The 19048-nt window shown below is 38.6% G+C and overlaps 1 protein-coding gene across 1 annotated transcript in view; it reads right to left on the reverse strand.

Annotated features, from left to right (window-relative positions):
• Nucleotides 1–19048, reverse strand: part of FOCAD (focadhesin) — a 99575-nt gene that overhangs the window by 27997 nt on the left and 52530 nt on the right. Inside the window, exons 20-26 of the mRNA XM_027670742.1 lie at nucleotides 15193–15381; nucleotides 14841–14962; nucleotides 8039–8131; nucleotides 6384–6472; nucleotides 4239–4280; nucleotides 2228–2336; nucleotides 1603–1719 (exon numbers count right to left, since the gene is read on the reverse strand). Coding sequence (XP_027526543.1) covers nucleotides 1603–1719; nucleotides 2228–2336; nucleotides 4239–4280; nucleotides 6384–6472; nucleotides 8039–8131; nucleotides 14841–14962; nucleotides 15193–15381 — 761 coding nt within the window. The remainder of the gene's footprint in view (nucleotides 1–1602; nucleotides 1720–2227; nucleotides 2337–4238; nucleotides 4281–6383; nucleotides 6473–8038; nucleotides 8132–14840; nucleotides 14963–15192; nucleotides 15382–19048) is intronic.

Here is a 19048-nt window from a genome sequence, read left to right on the forward strand (position 1 = left end):
CTCCTGAAGCAGATCCAGCAGAGGGTGACAAAGATGATTAGAGGACTGTTATGAGGAAAGGCTGAGGGAGCTGGGCCTGTTCAGACTTCAGAAGAGCTGACTGAGAGGGGACCTCATCAGTGTCTATCAGTATCTGAAGGGAGCGTTTCAGGAGGGTGAATCCAGGATCTTCTCGGTGGTACCAAGCAACAGGACAAGAGGCCACACGCAGAAACTGATGCACAGGAAGTTCCACCTGAACATGACAAAGAACTTCTTTACTGTGTGGGTGACTTTGCACTGAACAGATTGGCCACAGAGGTTGTGGAGTCTCCTCACTGGAGATATTCAAGAACCATCTGGATGTAATCCTGTGCCACATGTTCTAGGGTAACACTGCTTGAGCAGGGAGTTTGGACCAGATGACCCATTGTGGTCCTTTCCAACCTTATCCATCCTGTTATTCTGTGATAGCCAGTAGAGATGCTTTCTAAAAGAAAGATCCCTTTTCTTTCCATTTTGAAAGGTAAAGTCCACACAACTGCCTCTACTTATAAAGTAATGGACTGATTGTAAGTGATAGCCTAATGTACATTTATTTTTTTAAAAGGATGGATTTTAGAAATGAAACATCATCACATTTTTCCATCTCAAAAGTTTAAACAGCATAATTTTCAAAGGCATGAATCACAGAACAATTTGTCAAGAACTGCTTATGCTAACCAAGTGCTGAATCTTCTTATGCCCAACAATCTAGCAGTCATTTATTTGGTGATCTCTGTCCCCTTTCAGTGATGACAGAGGGTCACATGCCAGAGCTAACTCAGTTCCATCAGTAATTTTCACCTTTTGATGCTAAAATCTCACTACCGGACTGAACGTAGTTCATGAATGCAATTACTGAAGTTCTGGTTAAAAATCATCATGATACACTAGCAGGCTGTCACTTGGCCTTGTAGAACCCAAGTTCTCCTCTGCACCTATGACACAAAGAATCTCCAACCTGGTCATTTGACCACAGATAGTAAAGAGTTAGCAATACCTATTCTTTAAGGTCTATTCTGAGCTTTCAGTCCATCTCTAGGTCCTACTTAAGAACTGTTGAACACTTAAATGGCATGAGACTTTCAGGCTGGTTATTACACTGCAAGCACATATGATACAACTTCTACTGGCCCTAAGGGGTTCAAAAGATATTGTAAAATAAGAATCACCTGCTCCATAACTATTAGATTTTCAGAAAGTATGCATTTCAGAGTCCTGAGAAATGGTGTGAGAATCCCTCAGGAATTTGACAGCGGAGTCTAAGGAGAGACTGTTCACGTTAGAAGGTTTTGCTTTGCATAAACACGCCGAAAATCCTAGGTTATATATAAGGGGTTTTTTTGGTTTTAAAATTTCCTTCATTCATTAAATGTAGTTTTTACCATTTTGATAATAAAGACAAAAATTTAAGGCAACCACAAATAAAAGCATTGAAAGAAAAAGAACAAGAGCAAGAAAAGTTTTGATTTTCCTGCATTACAACTACTACAGCTCAAAGAGAAGCAGGAAACTTCATGATAAGAACTCCAGGTATGAAATACAGATATACTGCCTTGTCTCTAATACCACAGTATGTACCTGGTAGAACCATGGGAAGACTTGACCTTTAGGCTGGTAGCGACTATTCACAATACTCAAGAGGGTCTCTGTGACCATAGAAATCCAGTGTTTCATGGGAATAAAATCCTGTTCAGTCTGCAAAAATCAAGTGCAAATATTCATCATTCTTCTTTTCTTAAATCAAGTTCTACATAAACAGAAGCTCAGCTGCTGATGTTCCAGCTGTAATCCTTTGTGAATTAGGCTATTTTGTCATTTCTGTGTACTATAAGTAGCATGATATACTTGTCAATGCTGACTTTCCAGACACTACTTTTGATTAAGTATCATTCAGTGAAACCAAAAATTATGAGAAAAGAGGTTGGCTCGGTTTTCAGTGTCCACAGAATGACCTCTATCTCATTTGTCAAAACCAACAAATAAATGAGTTAGTCATTATGCGTCTTGTGATAAGACACATTCACACTCTGGTCTGCTTTTGTATAGATACACAGCAGCTACCAGATGGCATTCACTGAGTAGGGTGAAATTTGAACTTGAAAAGGTGAAGTACTTCACATCCACTTTCCAGCCCCCCAAACACCTGGTCATATTACTTCATTATGTCCCAGTAAGATAGGGACTCTCTCACAGATTGACTCACCTCAGGCATCCCTTCAGTGTCTGAGGAAAGGCTGCTTTCATATTTAGCTACAGCAACTGCAAGACTAGTTAAGGCAAAAATAGAATTTCCTTTTACCACTGGACTGTCTCTGGAGAGAAAGAGGCAAACAGTTAAGAAATATAATAGAGATGCTAGTAGAAACACATATCTCAGAGCAGAAAAGTTATGCTACGGGTGGTCCAGGAGGGAAGGCCTTTGAACCTAGAAACTTTATTGCGCTGTCTTCTAGCTCAGCAAAAATCTATTGCATTTAGTCTTCAGGAATTCGAGAAGAATGGGGGAAGAGAAGTGTTTCAGTCTTTTTTTTTTTTCTTGTCTGTCTTTTATATAAAGCCAAGCACACACAAAGTTGTAAAAAACCGGCAGCTTCCTTCCACTATAATGAGGACTGCTACCCTGCAGAGCAAGTAGCACTCACAGAAACGCACCAGTTGTCTTAGCTAGTACCATCTCTACAGAGGGCACACCAAAGATCTCTTCTAATGGAGAATGCTAGAGAGGCAGGTGCCACTTCATTGCAACAGCATCAGGAGATTTAGCAGAGAGCTTGAAATATCAGCTTTAAAGAAAAAAATGTTTTGATTTATTTCCCTATGCTACAAAAACATTAACATCATAGTAAATGATAGGTTTCAAAGAGTACTATCTTCTACAACAGTGCAAACTTTTAAGGAGTTCAAGAAAGAAAATCCGCCATCAACAAGAGAGAATATAACTGTGTTCAATTTCATAACAAGATATAGGTTGATATCCCAGTCATTCTCAGCAAAACATACTGCAATATAATCCTGTCTTATTTGACAAAAGCAGCTGAACAATACAATGTACTAGACCACTGTCCTGGTTAGAACGGCTGGGACCAATTCATCACTGGATGGGTGTAACCCAAAACTGTGTATTCCATAGCCTTTCATGCCATTTCCCAGAAACTGTTGTCAGTAGAGGCCTGTGAGGTGGGAAGATGTTCCTGTCCTCATACCCTTTTATGGAATTCCCTGCTCTGATACCCTTTTATGGAATTCCCCTCTCTGAGGGAGGGACTGAGCACTCCCGCCTGAACTGGAGAATATATAAAATGGGAGTTTCAGAACCTTTTTACCACTCGTGGGATCCAGAGGAAGACTGCAGACCACCGCTCTCAACCAGACTGAGACCATCACCCTCAACTGGACTGCAATCACCACTTTCTGACCAGACTGCAGCAGCTCTCCCACCAGCAGGTTTTTTCCCTCTCCCTTTTCTTTGGACTCGAGGGGGGGCCAAGGAACACCACTTTTGTTCATGCCCCAGGGTGCTGGGTTATACATTTGGGTTTTGCGGGTTAAAACCAATTATCTGTCTGTATAATTGTACTTATTGTATTATTTTAATAAATTGTTATTCTGACTTATAATCTCTCTTTTGAGTTGAGTTCATTTCCCCTGCTGGTTAACTTTTAAACCAGCACAACCACTCACAGACCAGTACATCTTTTCATCAGTCTTCTATTTCTAAAAACTTCAACTGCTGCTGTAAAAATACACCTATACGGCAATTTTGGACATGTGTTCCAGATCCAAAAATCTCATTATCACAAAACAATATTTTCTGGATTTCTAATTTTTAAAATAAGACACATGAGTCTTGGTGGAATGTTGTTGTTTGGAACACTGATACTACTTCCTTTAAGGTAAGAGATACCTACAGATAATTTCAGCTAGGTACTTTAGTATTTTCAAGTCTCTCAGGATCTCTCGCCTTAAATAATCTCCTAATTTATGTATGGAACCTTTGTTCGTTTTTATCATCAACTCCTAAAAGGCTACATTTCATGATGTACCTCAAACAGAGAGAAACTTCTAAATCTACAAACTCATGAAAGCTGGATGCTTTAAATTTCATGAAGTTAAAAATCATCATCTTAACAAGATCCAGGAGGAAAAAAGCAGTGTCTTACTCTTTATTGAAAATATAGGAAAAAAATAATCCACAATAATTTAGCAGTTCTTACTTGGAAGCACCTTTGATGACATTGGTCAACATATCTCTGACCCTGCAACAGAACAGAAAGAATTTACATCACGTTCACTATACTATAGTATGAATTTAGCTAATTTCCACTTATACCTTACATGTATCCATTCTAGGTTAACAATCTAGGCTATCTATCAGAATATTTCATGCAAAAAACTTACAAGCATTTAATCTGTAAAAATAGTTATGTACCATCCAACATTTCTTCATGCTCATGTGCACTCCCAGTGTTTATAAAGGGCTCTTATTTGACTTAGGACCACTTTTTGTAAAATGCTGGTTCATGCAATAGCCATAAATCTGCTTCTGGAGCATATCAAACACATAAGTTTCCAGATCACTGTGCTGTGTCTTAGCATAATAAAATCTGAATGTTTTACAATGGTCAACCATTACAATTTATTCAACACAGTTTTGGAAACCTCTATGGGCAGTTATGCTATTAGGTATATAGTAACCTGAACCTATTAAATGAAAGCTATAGGAGTAGTTACAATTTCTTACACATTACTGTAGTTGATTTATAATAGGCTACTTGTTTGCAGCTGTTTAGCACTCATATCAAGATAGAAGCAGAGAGGCAATAAATCTCCTATATTGGCAGGTGTGGGTGAGGAGAGAGATCCTCTATACTACAACATTCAATACTATCATGGCCACAAATGTCATATAGAAAAAGACAACTCTTCAATCACAGTTTCATAACATGTGATTAGAAGACTGAAGATGCATATCTCTTACAACAGGGCTGTATGTTATAAGACTGATGTATACTCAGGCTTTCAAAGAAACCTACCCAGACTCTCCTTCCTAATCACACTGCTTTCGCACAGTGTCAAACCTACCCATACTAGAAGTATTTACAACTTGATAAATACCAATGCAGAATTGCACAGTACTTACACAAAAAAGCATTAACACTAAAGTTTATATCAAGTTGTCCACAACTAGGTTAAACCCAGTGGACAACAGAACTGCTTAATGGCTACTGAAGTTAGAGCTCTGAAGTTCTCTGAAGTGGGAACTGGAAAGGAAAACAAAATCTAATACTCAGCTCCCAGTTCACTTACTGCTTTGATTTCTTTCCTGTTAAAAGGAATCCTCTTAATTTTTGACATAACTTACATTAATACTATTTAAGAAATACAGAGCTGAAATTGTTTTAGGAGAATCTACAAAAGAGAACCTACAGGAGAATCTACAAAAGCAGCATTGCTACAGGCATTCTTATACCCTATCAAGAAAGGGATCAGGCCACTAATACATAGAGAATCTTTTCTACAATACCATATCATTCTGGATCTTATGATGAACGCCTCTAACCCAGAATTAGTTGCCATAAAATAGACACAAATTTTGTATTCCTGTTGAGTGGGACTTAGTAACACCTTTTTGACTGAAACAAAGAGCACTTCAGTTTTATTTGTACATACTTTGTTCCCAATACACTGATGAACAAGCACAGAAACAGAGACTTATACTGTCCATGGATATGTAGTTCTTTCTCCCTGTGAAGCCTCCCACTTCCTACCTTCTCCAGGCCATGCACGCACATGGCTAAATCCTGACAAACTGAGACACTTTTGACCTGACTGAAACAGAAGTAGTTGAGGATATGGATCAGGATGTGCATCATTGTGCTTCCCTCTAAACAACGTCCTCAAGTTCAATATGCCAATTTACCGTATGAACTGAGGTGTGTCAGTCCACCACAACACGTATCATACTAAGGTTTACCCTTCTTGTATGAAGGCATCTTCAGTGAGACAAGGAAATTTTTATCATTGCATAATCCTGCTTTAACACGCTACAAAACAAACAATTTTTTCCATTCTTTCCAGTTGCTCACTGGAAATAAACTTATAAAGTTTTCACGTTCTGTAGAGGGGAAGGTACCTGTGAACCTGTGCATATGGGAATACTTCCAGTTACCCAGTAGTCTTTCTTTCCACTCCCCTCCCCCACCAGGGTCACCATACCTGGTGGTTGCTTGTTGTTTTTTTTTTTATTAGTGCTCATACAGTCTTCAAAATGTGCAAAATTAAAGACTTTGAAATCTTGCCCTCCTCTGTCCTCTCATTTGCCATTACAAGAGATCAGGACCAGACAGGCACTTCCTTACCACAGCCAGGCTGTAAATTGTTTGTACTGCACCTCTTCAGGATCCTCTTTTCCATGTTTTAACTGCATCTCCAGCTCTGCCTGCCTTCCCTGTAGAAATGCAGAATAAGTCAAAAGTGGATCTTAAATGGTCAATCATCATAACATTTCTTCAGAGAACACTCAGGTAACACATGTAGCTCTTAACCTGAGGGCTACTTCATAAGTGATCTCCACTTCTGGGTTCTCACTGTAATATACAGTACATTAAAGAGAAGAATTCATCATTTTTTATTCTGACTGATAAAAACAAGCTGCAGGTGGCATAAATGGCCACAGATACTGAGGCATCTATCTAGTATGTGCAGAGACAAGTTCCCTTGGGAAGGGGTACAACAAGCATGGAATAAGCTTTAGAAGCCTGCCAGCTAAAACGGATTCTAACAGCAAAACATCACTTTCTTGATGCACTACTTAAAGCAGAATTATTCATTCCTTTCCTTTGTATGACTCCAACCTCCCTATAACCTTCTACACCATTCTGTACATTTAAAGCGGTGATATGGATTCTGGCCTCTAACAATTGTTATCTAAACATATTAACCAACTTTGCTTTAACATTCCATCACCAATGTGGGACAACTACAACTCAAATTGGTTGTCAGCTACTGCTCCTTAGTAGGTTATTAAGCCTTAAGTGAAAAATACAGGCAGATGTGCTGTGTTTTTTCAGCTATTGAACAGCTGTAGTTTGGGTGTACATAACAACCTCAGAATACAATACAGTGAATCTTGTAAATCCAGATAACACTAAATAGGTGACTCTCCTCTAAGATTAAAGGAGCATATACAACATACTGACTAAAAAGAAGGCAGTATAGCTGTTCAGAAATACTGAATTATGTACTATCCAGACTACTCATCTTATATTGTAGTCTTTATTGGCCACCTCAGATGAAATGTACTATATAAGCATAAAGAGTAAGTAAGAGGGAACAAAAATAGCCTCTGTTTGTCCTGTAAAATGGCAAGAAATTCTACAGATCCTTCAGAAACAAGCCTGGTAAATGCCAAGCTTCTTGTGAAATCTTGTCTTGGAAGGGAAGTAAAATAGGAAAGTAATTAAATGCAAGCAACAACGTCCCCCAAGACCTAAAACTGCAATTTGAATAGCTGCTGCCTGCTTTGTAATGGGACTTGCTTAGTTTAGAATCTGGTATTTTGCTGATGGCCAAAACAAAATCTGTTTTGAAAATGTGACAGAAGCATACGTTTTGCTGCACAGCAGTCAAAACTTCTAGAATTCGCTCAGCAATTTGAGCTGCTTGCACTGAAAGCAGCCGGTGTGGCCTGGAAATACAAACAAATAAGCCCTTTTAGTAGGACAAAGAAGGCCTTCTGGAAGGCAGCTATTTGCTAAAACTTCTTTAGATAATTTTCCTGTTGAAAAAACAAATGATACTACGTTGATCTAGGTATCAGGTCAGTTAACCTAATAAAAGAGAGGATTTGAGATATTTCCTACTCATTAGCCAGGCTGACATAATTGGAAGACAAGCCTATTACAATGTGACAGCATTACCTGCTGATTAAAGGAAGTGCTCTTGCTGGTAAAAATAAAACTCATACCACTTGAATAAGCATTAATGTGCACAATATGATATACCTCAAGATTACCTGCAGGACTGCACTGTAGGTTCGACTCATAAATCCTAACCAGGACTGTGGCAGCAGTATGGAGCAGTGCCATTCAGAAGGTTGAATGTTAACCTGTGCAATACACCACAAAGGTCAGAAGTGGTTACATGAAGTCTAGCATATGCACATTCTACGTTCTCCAGTCTATGATTCGCAGGTAATCATTCACTCACTCCCACAGGCCATTACACATGGCTCTACGAAATTAAAATGGTAATGTACTTTATTCTCCTTTCTGATTTTACCCACACCAAGTTACTTTCAACTTCATTACCCAGCCCAGTCAAAATTGGTTGCTCCAGGTATTGCAACTATTACTTTGAACCCAGAGGGAGCAGTGGACTGTATCTGGCAATAAGCACAACACTTAGCACTGGCAAAAGTTTCTTCATCATTTGTGAAAATCTTAGATACTTTTAAAGGCAGAATGGTTAACTAAGATAAAGACCTGCCTTTGCATAATTATTTTCCTAAGTCTTCCTGCTTCATCACCTCTATTTTACACTCCTCATGATCTACATAAAGCGGTAAATATTCTTTCTTTACATGGATTTTATAACAAAAAACAAAGGACACTGTTAAAGCTTCATGCCCACTGCTAGTAGTGAACTTTAAAGACTTGTGAATAAGTACTAATACTTCTATACAAACAAAAACATTCTAAAAGTCAACCAAGAGAGATTACCTACTTCACCCCACAGCCGATACAAATATGACCTGCAGTAAAAGAGGAAGTCTCATCTTTAAATGACACATTAACACTAGTCCTTTCTTTTTAGCCAAAATTTTCTTCACACACCCCTCGCATCTCTGCTTATAGATTCCTCCAAAAACTGATGAGCAATCGAGGTCCCAGTTAGAATTGCATGCCTTGGGTTCCCAAGGAATCTGCAGCAAGTCGAGTCTTCCCCTTTGCCTCTACTCTGAAACTATTTTAGACGTCTACACTGTTTAGACTTGTGCTGGTCAACAGTCGGCTGAACATGAGCCAGCAGTGCCCAGGTGGCCAAGAAGGCCGATGGCATCCTGGCTTGTATCAGAAAGAGTGTGGCCAGCAGGACCAGGGAAGTGACTGTTGTCCTGTACTCAGCACTGGGGATGTCGCACCTTGAATCCTGTGTTAAGTCCTGGGCTCAGAGAAAGACCATGAAGCCAGAAGGGTCTGGAGCACTATGAGGAGAGGCTGAGGGATCTGGAGTTGTTAAGCCTGGAGAAAAGGAGACTAAGGGGTGACCTTGCCACTCTCTACAATTACCTGAAAGGAGGTTGTGGCAAGGTGGGGATCTGCCTCATCACTCGTTTTACACTGATACACAGCTAGCATAGGGCACACACAAAAAAATGCAGGTAACAGTGAAATTAAGCACATTTCTACCATTTCCTTGGGTATCTAATTGAGATAATACTGCTTAAAGAACCGAGAAACTATGATATTAGTATTTATGGCCTATCTTAAAATCTGCAGTACAGCAGGGAGACTGGGAATCCTAGTATGTTCTTTTACAAAGTACAACAGATTTCCATCTTGATAGCCCTGCCAACTCACATAGTCCCTAAATTCAGTTCACCTCTAACAAACGTGTGTTCTTGAAAACGTGTTTTAAATACCTTTAGGTCAGTTGAAATGGTTAGGCATGTATTTAAATGCCCCTCTCATATGGGACACGTAAAGTGCCATCTCAGTGATTTCATAAACAACAGTGGCATTACATGTCTGTATAAATGTAATAGTTAAGCAGCATCTCTTTTAATTTGCAACTTTGCTTAGAGGCTCTTTTTAACATACTTGCATGTGTACACTTCCAAATCCACCCCCCAACACTACTTTGTGAGAAAAAAATTGACTGTCTTTCTCTGAGGTGCAGTAGACTGAGGAGGAGAACAGCAAAAATCTGTCAACAAACTTAATATCTGAATACTGTTTCATCACTGGAGGAAATACATTGAGTAAATTCAGTAGTAGAAATCAGCACAAAGTAGTTCATAATCTGAACTACATCCACTGAAATATCCAGGCACAGAAGAATACACTACAGTGAATTCTGTTCCAGAAAATCCAATTGTCTTATTAAGATACTTCACATATTAGGTTTAAATAAGTTCTTGAATATCCTGATTACAACAAAACCGAACGAGAAAAGAAACGTACAGAAGAAGCTTTCCACTTGACTTCTCAAAGATGCATGTCATCACAGCACATCTAATGAACACACTTTAAAAAAAAAGTAGAGAATGCTTCTTCCATGAGTATACAGAATGCTTAACATGATTATTACTTGTAAAGGAGTATTTAATACTGTACAACTCACCACTGGAACCCAACTTTGCAATTGTGTCTGTAAATACGACACATCATTAGGGCAAAATAACTTGGAGCTATTTCCAACACATAGAAAGCACTTGAATATTGAGAAACATGCAAAGGCAAGACCATCCTCCTTCATTTAAAAAACAGCTGCACCAGTTCAGACTGTCAAAGCCATCATTTACCACATCAGTCTGCCAAAAGCAGTCTGCCTCTGTGCTTTTTGCATGTAGCATGAACAGTTGCCTTCACCTCCACTAGAGAACAAAAAGATGGGTAGCTAGCTGAAAGCCTAATTACTTTCCAAAACATACATTAAGAGAACCACCAAAACATATGGTATATAATGTGAACATATGTGACTATTCATCCTCATTCATTTTCATAATAGATAAGTGAATCTGGTAAGAAATTATTGCTATGCATTCCTAGGAAGAATTAGTTCCAAAACCTGAAACAGTCACAGGTAATTATTAGCTAATCTAGTTCGGATGACTGTGATGAACTCAGAGACTTCTTGTACAGTAGGATCTAGGCAGCCGTAGAAAACAAAGAAAACCCATGGTCTATAAAACTTCTGACCACTGTGACTACAGTAACTTACATGTCCTCTCAGAGAGAGGTTAACAAGCTCTGTTTAATAATCTATCAAACAGCACATCCATATTTCTGGAGAATGATGATCTTCCTCTTTTAAGTCACCAGTGACCTCTGAAGAGCAATACAGCATTTCAAACATACCACAGATTATTTAACATATTTTCTTCTTCCCATGAGATACCCATTCAAATAATAACAAAAAACTCTTCTGCATCTTAATCTGATGCTGCTGACAGGTATTACAGATGCATCCAATTCCTCAGCTAGAACAGCAAATAGGAGATAGAATAAGTCTGGCCCATTAAGACTGAATATTAAGTTATCTTGTGCTGCTGTTACTGTTAGGTCTGAATGGACGCTAAACCCAAGTATTTGTTATTTGTACGTTACAAAGACTTTTAAATACACAAGAAAATCTTTCCTCTGCATACGCCATATAACTCATTTTTTTGGTAGCAGAATCTCAGGCATCACAGTTTTATACATAAAGAATCTCAAAGGTGAAACAGATTTTCTCAAGCCCCTCATCATGCCCCCACTGTAAAAAAAACTAAATTCAATAATGGCAACGAAGCATACACAGATACAGATAGATATGTAATCTGTGGGTTCATATTCTATTTGAGCATAGATCAAATCTCTGAAAAGAGAAACACTTTATAATCCCAGTATGGTGATGACTGCTCAGTCCTAACTAAGAAAATGGCAACTGGTGGACATTTTTAGAGATAAAATAAATGAATGCCTGATATCTCCCAATTAATTGTATTTTCTTGATGTTTACATTAACCTCACACTTTATTCAGAGCTTTATGCTGAATTCAATGCTTCAAAGGCAACTTTAAGACTTCTTTTAAACAGAACACTTCTTGCTTTATTAAAAAGTCACTATAAGTGTTAACCCATATCCACCCCACCTCCAATAAAAGAGTCAAAACAGTAGCAAAAAAGTGTCATTCTGATAATTTAACCCCCCTAAAAAAACCCGCTTAATATGCTGTGTTGAACTCTGAAGAAATTACTTTACAAAAACACATTAAATCCTATAGCCACTGCAGGGAAAAGACAGGCCTAGTTCCTACTAACCCAATTTCCTTCTACCAGCACTGCTATTTGGCAGCTTTATAGCTTAGGCTCTCTGGTTTTACCGTTAAACTCTGCTCCCCAGAAGAACACTGAGGACTAAGCAAATACTAAGGCATGAAATTTAGTTTGATGAGCCCAGGGACTGGCTTCTCATCTAGACAAAGGCCCAAACACCTTTTTTCTGACAACCCTGACTCCAACTGTCTCTACGTACTTGCTTTGTTTTGCAAGAAAAAACTTTGTCTTTAAAAGCAGTGTAAACTGAGAACAGAAATACTGATTCTTGATCACAATTTTATAATTATTGTAGATTTTCACTAAAAGGGTGCAATTAGCACTGTCTGAAAATATTCTGTGTTTAGGTTTATATTTTAAACATATTTAGATTTATTTCTAGTTTTACTAGAAAATCAATTGACCTGGCAAAGTACTGAGATACTTAGTAAAATATTTCTGTCTCCAGCCATTGGTACATATTCACTAACTTTATCCAGTTCACCACATTCAATAAAACCCCCATACTTTGTCTAGCAAAGCATTTTAAGGCTATGTTTCTATGAAGGTAGTTTGTTTGCACAAAAAAAGTCAATTTTTGATGTGCTGCTGGATTTTATAATCACTGTTATATTTTGTTTTCCAGAGATTTTATTTAGTGTTTTAGGAGGGTAACAGGCAAATGTTTATAACGTAGTAGTTTAGAACTGATCCTTATCCCACTGTAATTCAACTCATATAAAACTTTCATACATGCCTTTTATTGTAATGCAATTAAATACGGTTTTCTCCAGAACCTCTGGCCCTGAACCCAGGTCCCACTGAATGAAGCAAGTACATAAACCGCAAAGGTCTTCTTACGGGATACTATGGAAGCCCCTGCTTCATTAATACCTCATTACTCTACATCTGTTCCCTTCACATACTCTGACACATCCCTGTGGAATTCCCCTGGTGCTTTCCACTGGACATCCAAATAGTTAGAAAACAATCTAAAACATTAATTTACACTCTTGTGATGATGAGGGGTATTATCTCCAGTTTTTGCTTTCATTCTTTAGCAGTAAAGATGTCAAGATGGAAAATACCTATTAAATCTGCATACATGGTTAGATACCTTGGGATCTGTGTTCAAGAGCGGTATTTGGGTTTTTTATTTTTCTAGTTTAAGAGAAGAACTTGACATATGAAGTACGTCATAATCTCGCTGACACTTTGTAACACAGCAGCAGAGATGGATTTCTATACCCCAGTCAAAGGGGTGCAGACTGGCTTTTGTCCTTGTACCACCCGGCTTAACTTCCACTGGGGTCCACGTGGTATTTCTGTGGCCACAAGACATGATTATTACTTTTTGTGTTTTTTCATTCCTGAAGGATCAGAATGACTACACTATTGTATGGAAGGTAAAGATTCGATGTGTATGCTAGCAAATGGAAATGTTTGAGTGATGGTACAGAGTGGGAAGATTGCACTAGGCAGAAGCAGCCAATTTCAGCATGGCACACATTCACATTACTTGACTGGAAACTTCAGGTAAACTCTGCTGCAGACAGGTTTGTTAAAGAGGGATCTGGTCTGCCTGCTTCAAAAAGACTGAGGAAGTTAACTAGCATAATCACAGTGTGAACATGCAGGAAAAAGGACCTGAGAGCAAAGCCCAGAGAGAGCCTTGCAGATGCATCACAAGATCAGAACATAGCCCCTGCGCATTATCCATGGCAGATGCATGTGTTCTGCATCAGACTTCCAGTTTATAAACAGAAAACTCTCCAAACCTTTTTTCCACAATCTTCCCACTCAAACTCCATGCTACACTTATTTCCTAATAGAAGGTGTTTGGTGTCAGTGATTTTACCAGCATCACAGAGGAACTTCAGAGCAGGTAAGCCCTGCAAATGTTGGGTGACAGTCACAAACCAAAATCAGGCCCCAGATCACTGTCCCAGTTGCTTGTAATTAACCTCTACAGCAATTTGAAATTATTGCATTAACAGAATTATTTTATGAACTTCTAAAGAGTTTAACACACTTCCACTTTTAGTAAAAACGGCTTTCATTGGCATAAAATTGTGAAAAGAACACTTATTTCCCCGGATCCAGTTTAACTACTTGACTTTTTTTTTTTTTTACTGCTGTTCACAATTTTCAAAGATCAGCTTTCATATTAACCATAAAAGTACTGTAATTCTAAATTTTCTGAAAAACTCAATTACAAGCACTTTATTTTCCTTAATGATTAAGTGGGGACTTATTTCATGCCCTTTTTCCAAAACCATATCAAAAGTAACTGCATGATTTCAGCAGTGTAAGTGTAATGGGTCAGGGAGCTGAAAAACTTAAGAGACAGAATAAAATAGCAAATCTTAGCAAAGTGTAGCTCTTGTTTCTCCACAGAGTCCCATCATTGTTCAGACCTGCTAATGATCTACAACTGGTTACACACAACAGGTATAAGGCAGGAATAGTAGTCTGCAAGGCAGATAAAGACAAAGGTCACCTTCTGCTTGTTCTTTCGATTTTTAGAAGAAGCACTTCAACAGTGAACATTTAAAAAAAAGTATTCACACGTTCAATTCAAGTTAGTGAAGCTGGGTGACCGTGGTGGCGCTAGGTTGATGGTTGGACTTGATTATTCTAGTTGTCCCTCGCAGGAAGCTTAGTTAATTATGATACATTCATACATGGCATTGCTATCTGATACCAATAGCTAATTAGCATAAACAAATGAGGGAGTAAGGGAGGGAAGGAGGTGTAATACTTTTGAAAAGTGAAGAAAAGCCAGCAACAACTTACCTCATGAATGAGGGCGACCAACATTTGCTGGAAACTGCGCCCTCTGCTAGCCAGAAACCTATTAATAGGCTTGCCATCTTTACCCATATGGACTGGAAGGTCATAACACAGCAACATGCCAGCTTAAAGTGGGAGGGAAGGGGAAAAGAAAGGTCAATGCCAATAATTGCAAAAGTCAGGGGAGAACCCAAAGCAAAGTTAACTTAATAAAGCCAACAATTCAAAAGCATATGCAAGCATATCCAAGTGGCATAAGACATCATTGTTCTGAAACTGATTCACCTTCAGATTCAGAGAAATCTTTGGGTCAAAGCATGAATACGTGCCTAACTTCAAGAAAGTGATAGCTTACCTGCAAGGCCTGGTGTCATGCCTGGTTGCCTGTTCCTCTCATACATTTTCAGCAAGAAGTTTGGAACGCCTGCTACTGTCTTCCCCTGGTCTGAGCATGTCATCCCTCCTCTCAAGGCAGAATGATACACACCACGGGGCATGTTGGTCATCTCCTGTTTCACCAGTGATGTTGCAAACTCTTCAAATGCTTGATGAAGTGCAATGCAATGAAGAGAAAGGCAAGAGACTGTCAGAGCCTGATGACCGAGAGACATAACTAACCCTGGAAAACCCAAAATGAAACCAGTGCTTCTTTCCCACTTCAACTTTATAGTGGAGCAGCAGTCTAGATTTGATGTTGTAGCAAGCGTACCTACATCTGGGGATTTTTTTACCTCCACCTGTAATTCCAATGAAGTGGGGATATCATGGCTAGGCTTCGTGAATGAAGATTTAGGAAGGGCTCTACCCACGTTTGTTGCAAGCACGCTGGTGGCTAAAATGTCTATTGCCAATACGCGATAGACATGTCCGGTTGCAAAAGGCACAGCAGAAAGACTCCTTAGGTGGTATATTCTGCAAGACACGATTCTTTCTGTGTTGCCTTTTCTCCTCAAGAGTGATCCTGCGTGCTTTTTCAAAAGCATCAGCAGCGTTACAGATGGTGTGTCTCCAGACCTCCCGACTGGAGGCCAGAGCAGACCAGTTATGATGAAGTGAGGATATAGCAATGCTGAAAATCATGGGAGGCTGCTGAAAATAAGAAACGTGAGGAATTCCAGTAAAAAACTACTTTATTCAAAGCTGACCTAAGTGTTTTCAAGGCTGGGAAGGAAAATAGCTGTAACTATTCCATGAGCTCTTGACTGCATTCTTTTACTGATACACTAGTAACAGCAGCACATGCTGACAGAAGGACAATGATAAACAGAACTGATGTTGAGCAACACAGTAAAGAACACTGTCTCTAAACCAGGTTGTTCTTAAAGAGATTTAGAAGAAGTACAATGCAAAGAGGGTAGATGCAGAAAGAGTATGTATGTGCAAATAGGGGATACAGACAGAAGTATGACCTCGATTTCTTTTAATATAGCAGTACAAATTTTTATTAGGTTCTGCGCTTTCAAGCTATGCATTTTATAGCCTAACCAGGTTTAAAATTAAACAGAATTAATATCAAGTTATTGTCCATTTGCGAAGTCAATCTGAAGCAGCCTCTAGAGGTACACACTGGGAAAAACGGGTCATATTTCTGTATGTACATAGATATGATTGCATGGTGTTTGTTACCACATCACAACTGAGACCCAACACTATACCAGCAAACCATGCAAACATGATAAGGCTCTTAGTGCTTTCACTACACAAATGAGTTTTAAGGGCATTTATAAGAACTGTTACACATTAGGCTTGAAACTTTGGCCAATTTCATAAATCCCATGCAGTCCTGCTTTGCCTAGGAACTAGAGGCATTCATTCATCCTTTCCAAGCCCAAGAAACACCCATGTCATCTTGGAATAAAACAGTTGTATACTTAAACTTTCTCACACTTTGTATCTTCAGCAAGTTCCCTTGATTTTCAGCAATATTCTTTCTCATTTCAACTCCATAGTGGAGTTGCAGTCTCAATCCAATACGTTTTTGTAGCCTGTCAGGAAGGGCATCTCATCTGGGGATCCTTTTTCTCCACGTATAATGCCAATACTCTTCAAACAAAACTTGCAGAATGCATTTAGCAATTTTCACTACAGTGATAATAGACAGAAACTCTTTGTACCCAATCCTTTATTGGAAGAGTATATACTTATTGACATGGAAACACTACCCGCCCACCTGCCTGTGATTTTCATAAAAAAACTTTTTTGTTTAGGGTAGCTACAACAATAGAAAAGAAATTCACTGAAAGTGGGAGTTATTTCTCTGCTGGAAACCATTCATATTGACAGAGACAACACAGTACAGGTAGTAGTATGTCATTGCTGTCATATTACTGCACTTCCTGATTATGCCAAAGGACTTAATATTTCCAAGCCATTCAAAAGCAATTCTTCAGGTAGGACACAACCCAAAGCTCTAGACCAGCATGTAAAACTCAAACTACAAAATCTGGATACATTTAGTGAAACAAGTAGATGTGCAGCAAATGCAAGAATACTTTAATGCTTGAAATCAATCTGAAGGTAAAAAAAGACAACAAACATCACAGCAACAAAATTATTATTAGTAGTAGTAGTAGTAATATCTCTTGCTACTAGTAGTAACTAGTTACTAGTTGTTACTAGTAACAACAACAACAACAACAATAATAATATGAAATTTATAGTCCTTTACATGGGATTATTTTTAATTCTCTGACTACCAGGTTTGAGACAAGTCTCAGGCATCCAGAATGAAAAACTACTAAAGTAAAAAAATTAAGGCTGTTATAACCTTTCTGATATCCTGTGCACTCCCATGCTTCAAAACAATATCAAAACTGAAATCAGTTTTAAAGGAGTTTGAGAGAAAATTCTATCTAAAACTCCACTTTCCAACATTTCGTATAAGCAGACACCTATAGTAAACTGGAATTGCAGCATATTCCAACTGTCATATAAAAATCTACTTTTAGTTTGCCTCTAATTTTTCCTCAGCTCTGTTGCAGAAATAGTCCCTATAGATTTGTTTGCAAGCTTAGACATTTTCCTCCCACACAGCTGAAGAAGGCACTTGGAAAAATCCCACAATTCAATAATAAGACACCAAGCCCACCTTCCAGTTGAAACTTTTTAACTGTAGCTGTCATAGCATTATTTGTTCAGCTCTTCATAAAGAAACATGCAGAGTCTGAAAAAAGCCTAAAGATTCTTCTCCTCCTGCACGAATTAAAGCAGAGGGAGGCAACAGAAATAAGTAGGAATTCAAAGTTTAAAGAATCAATAAGGAAAAGCAAAGAGGGAGCTCTCACAAGCAGCAAGCTAAACTTCCCTTAGAAGTTTCAGTTGATTTGATGCGCGCTAAGAAGGACTTCAGGGAAAACTCAGAAACAGAGTTTGTTTTCTTAAAAAGCAGCTCAGTCCTACTCCTTCTAAGCAGTAAGAAAGTACTGAACTAATCTCAATAATGTGTAACAGCAGGATTCCAGCAGATGAGATGACACAGATTCAGCTCCCATAGAACAGAGACTTCGTGGCTCTCGGGCCTGTCTTGGACAATGTCTCATGAATCCAGTTTCATACTCCTTCACTGGAGCAATTAAATCACAACAATCACTTCTGCCAGTCACTAAAGCTTTTGTTCAACTTTTGTTCTGCTCTCTGTGTTAACTATCAGCATTAGAAGACACCTCTTAAGGAGAAATTATTCACTGAATGTCTGGATTCAAGTATATTTTGATACCAGTCTGTGGGAGTTGCATCTTTGTATTCATTCTGTTCACTTTAAAATCCGTTTTGGCTTCCCATCTTCCTAGGAAGTTGGCTATCTCAGCACTCATTGCTCAGCTTGCATTTTCTGTCAAGATACATCACACTGTTTCATTGAAATAAGTTATATCACTCTTCCCCACAAAGCTTCCAGGACTTAGTAGTTAGACTCTCCAGGCGAGGCTGCACGTACTCCAGATGCCAATGCATGTAGAGTTTGATGAATGGATCTTTCTAGGAGTCTCCACTGGGGGAAAATACTACAAAAAACTACTACTGTCTCATGGCAATGTTTATAGGCTGCAATCACACATCAAGATCCCAGGCGTTCTACTAAGAATTAAAGAACAATGCCTATGTCCCAGCACAACATCTCAATCTTGTAACTGGAAGTGAATGTACTTTCAGCATTTCTGAAAGTAATCAAGTGAACAGCAAAACTCTCAAATAGTGAAGGTGATTCAACTGCA

The sequence above is a fragment of the Neopelma chrysocephalum genome, unplaced genomic scaffold, assembly GCF_003984885.1.
Source record: "Neopelma chrysocephalum unplaced genomic scaffold, ASM398488v2 Primary Assembly neopelma1_96926, whole genome shotgun sequence".
Lineage (NCBI taxonomy): Eukaryota > Metazoa > Chordata > Aves > Passeriformes > Pipridae > Neopelma > Neopelma chrysocephalum.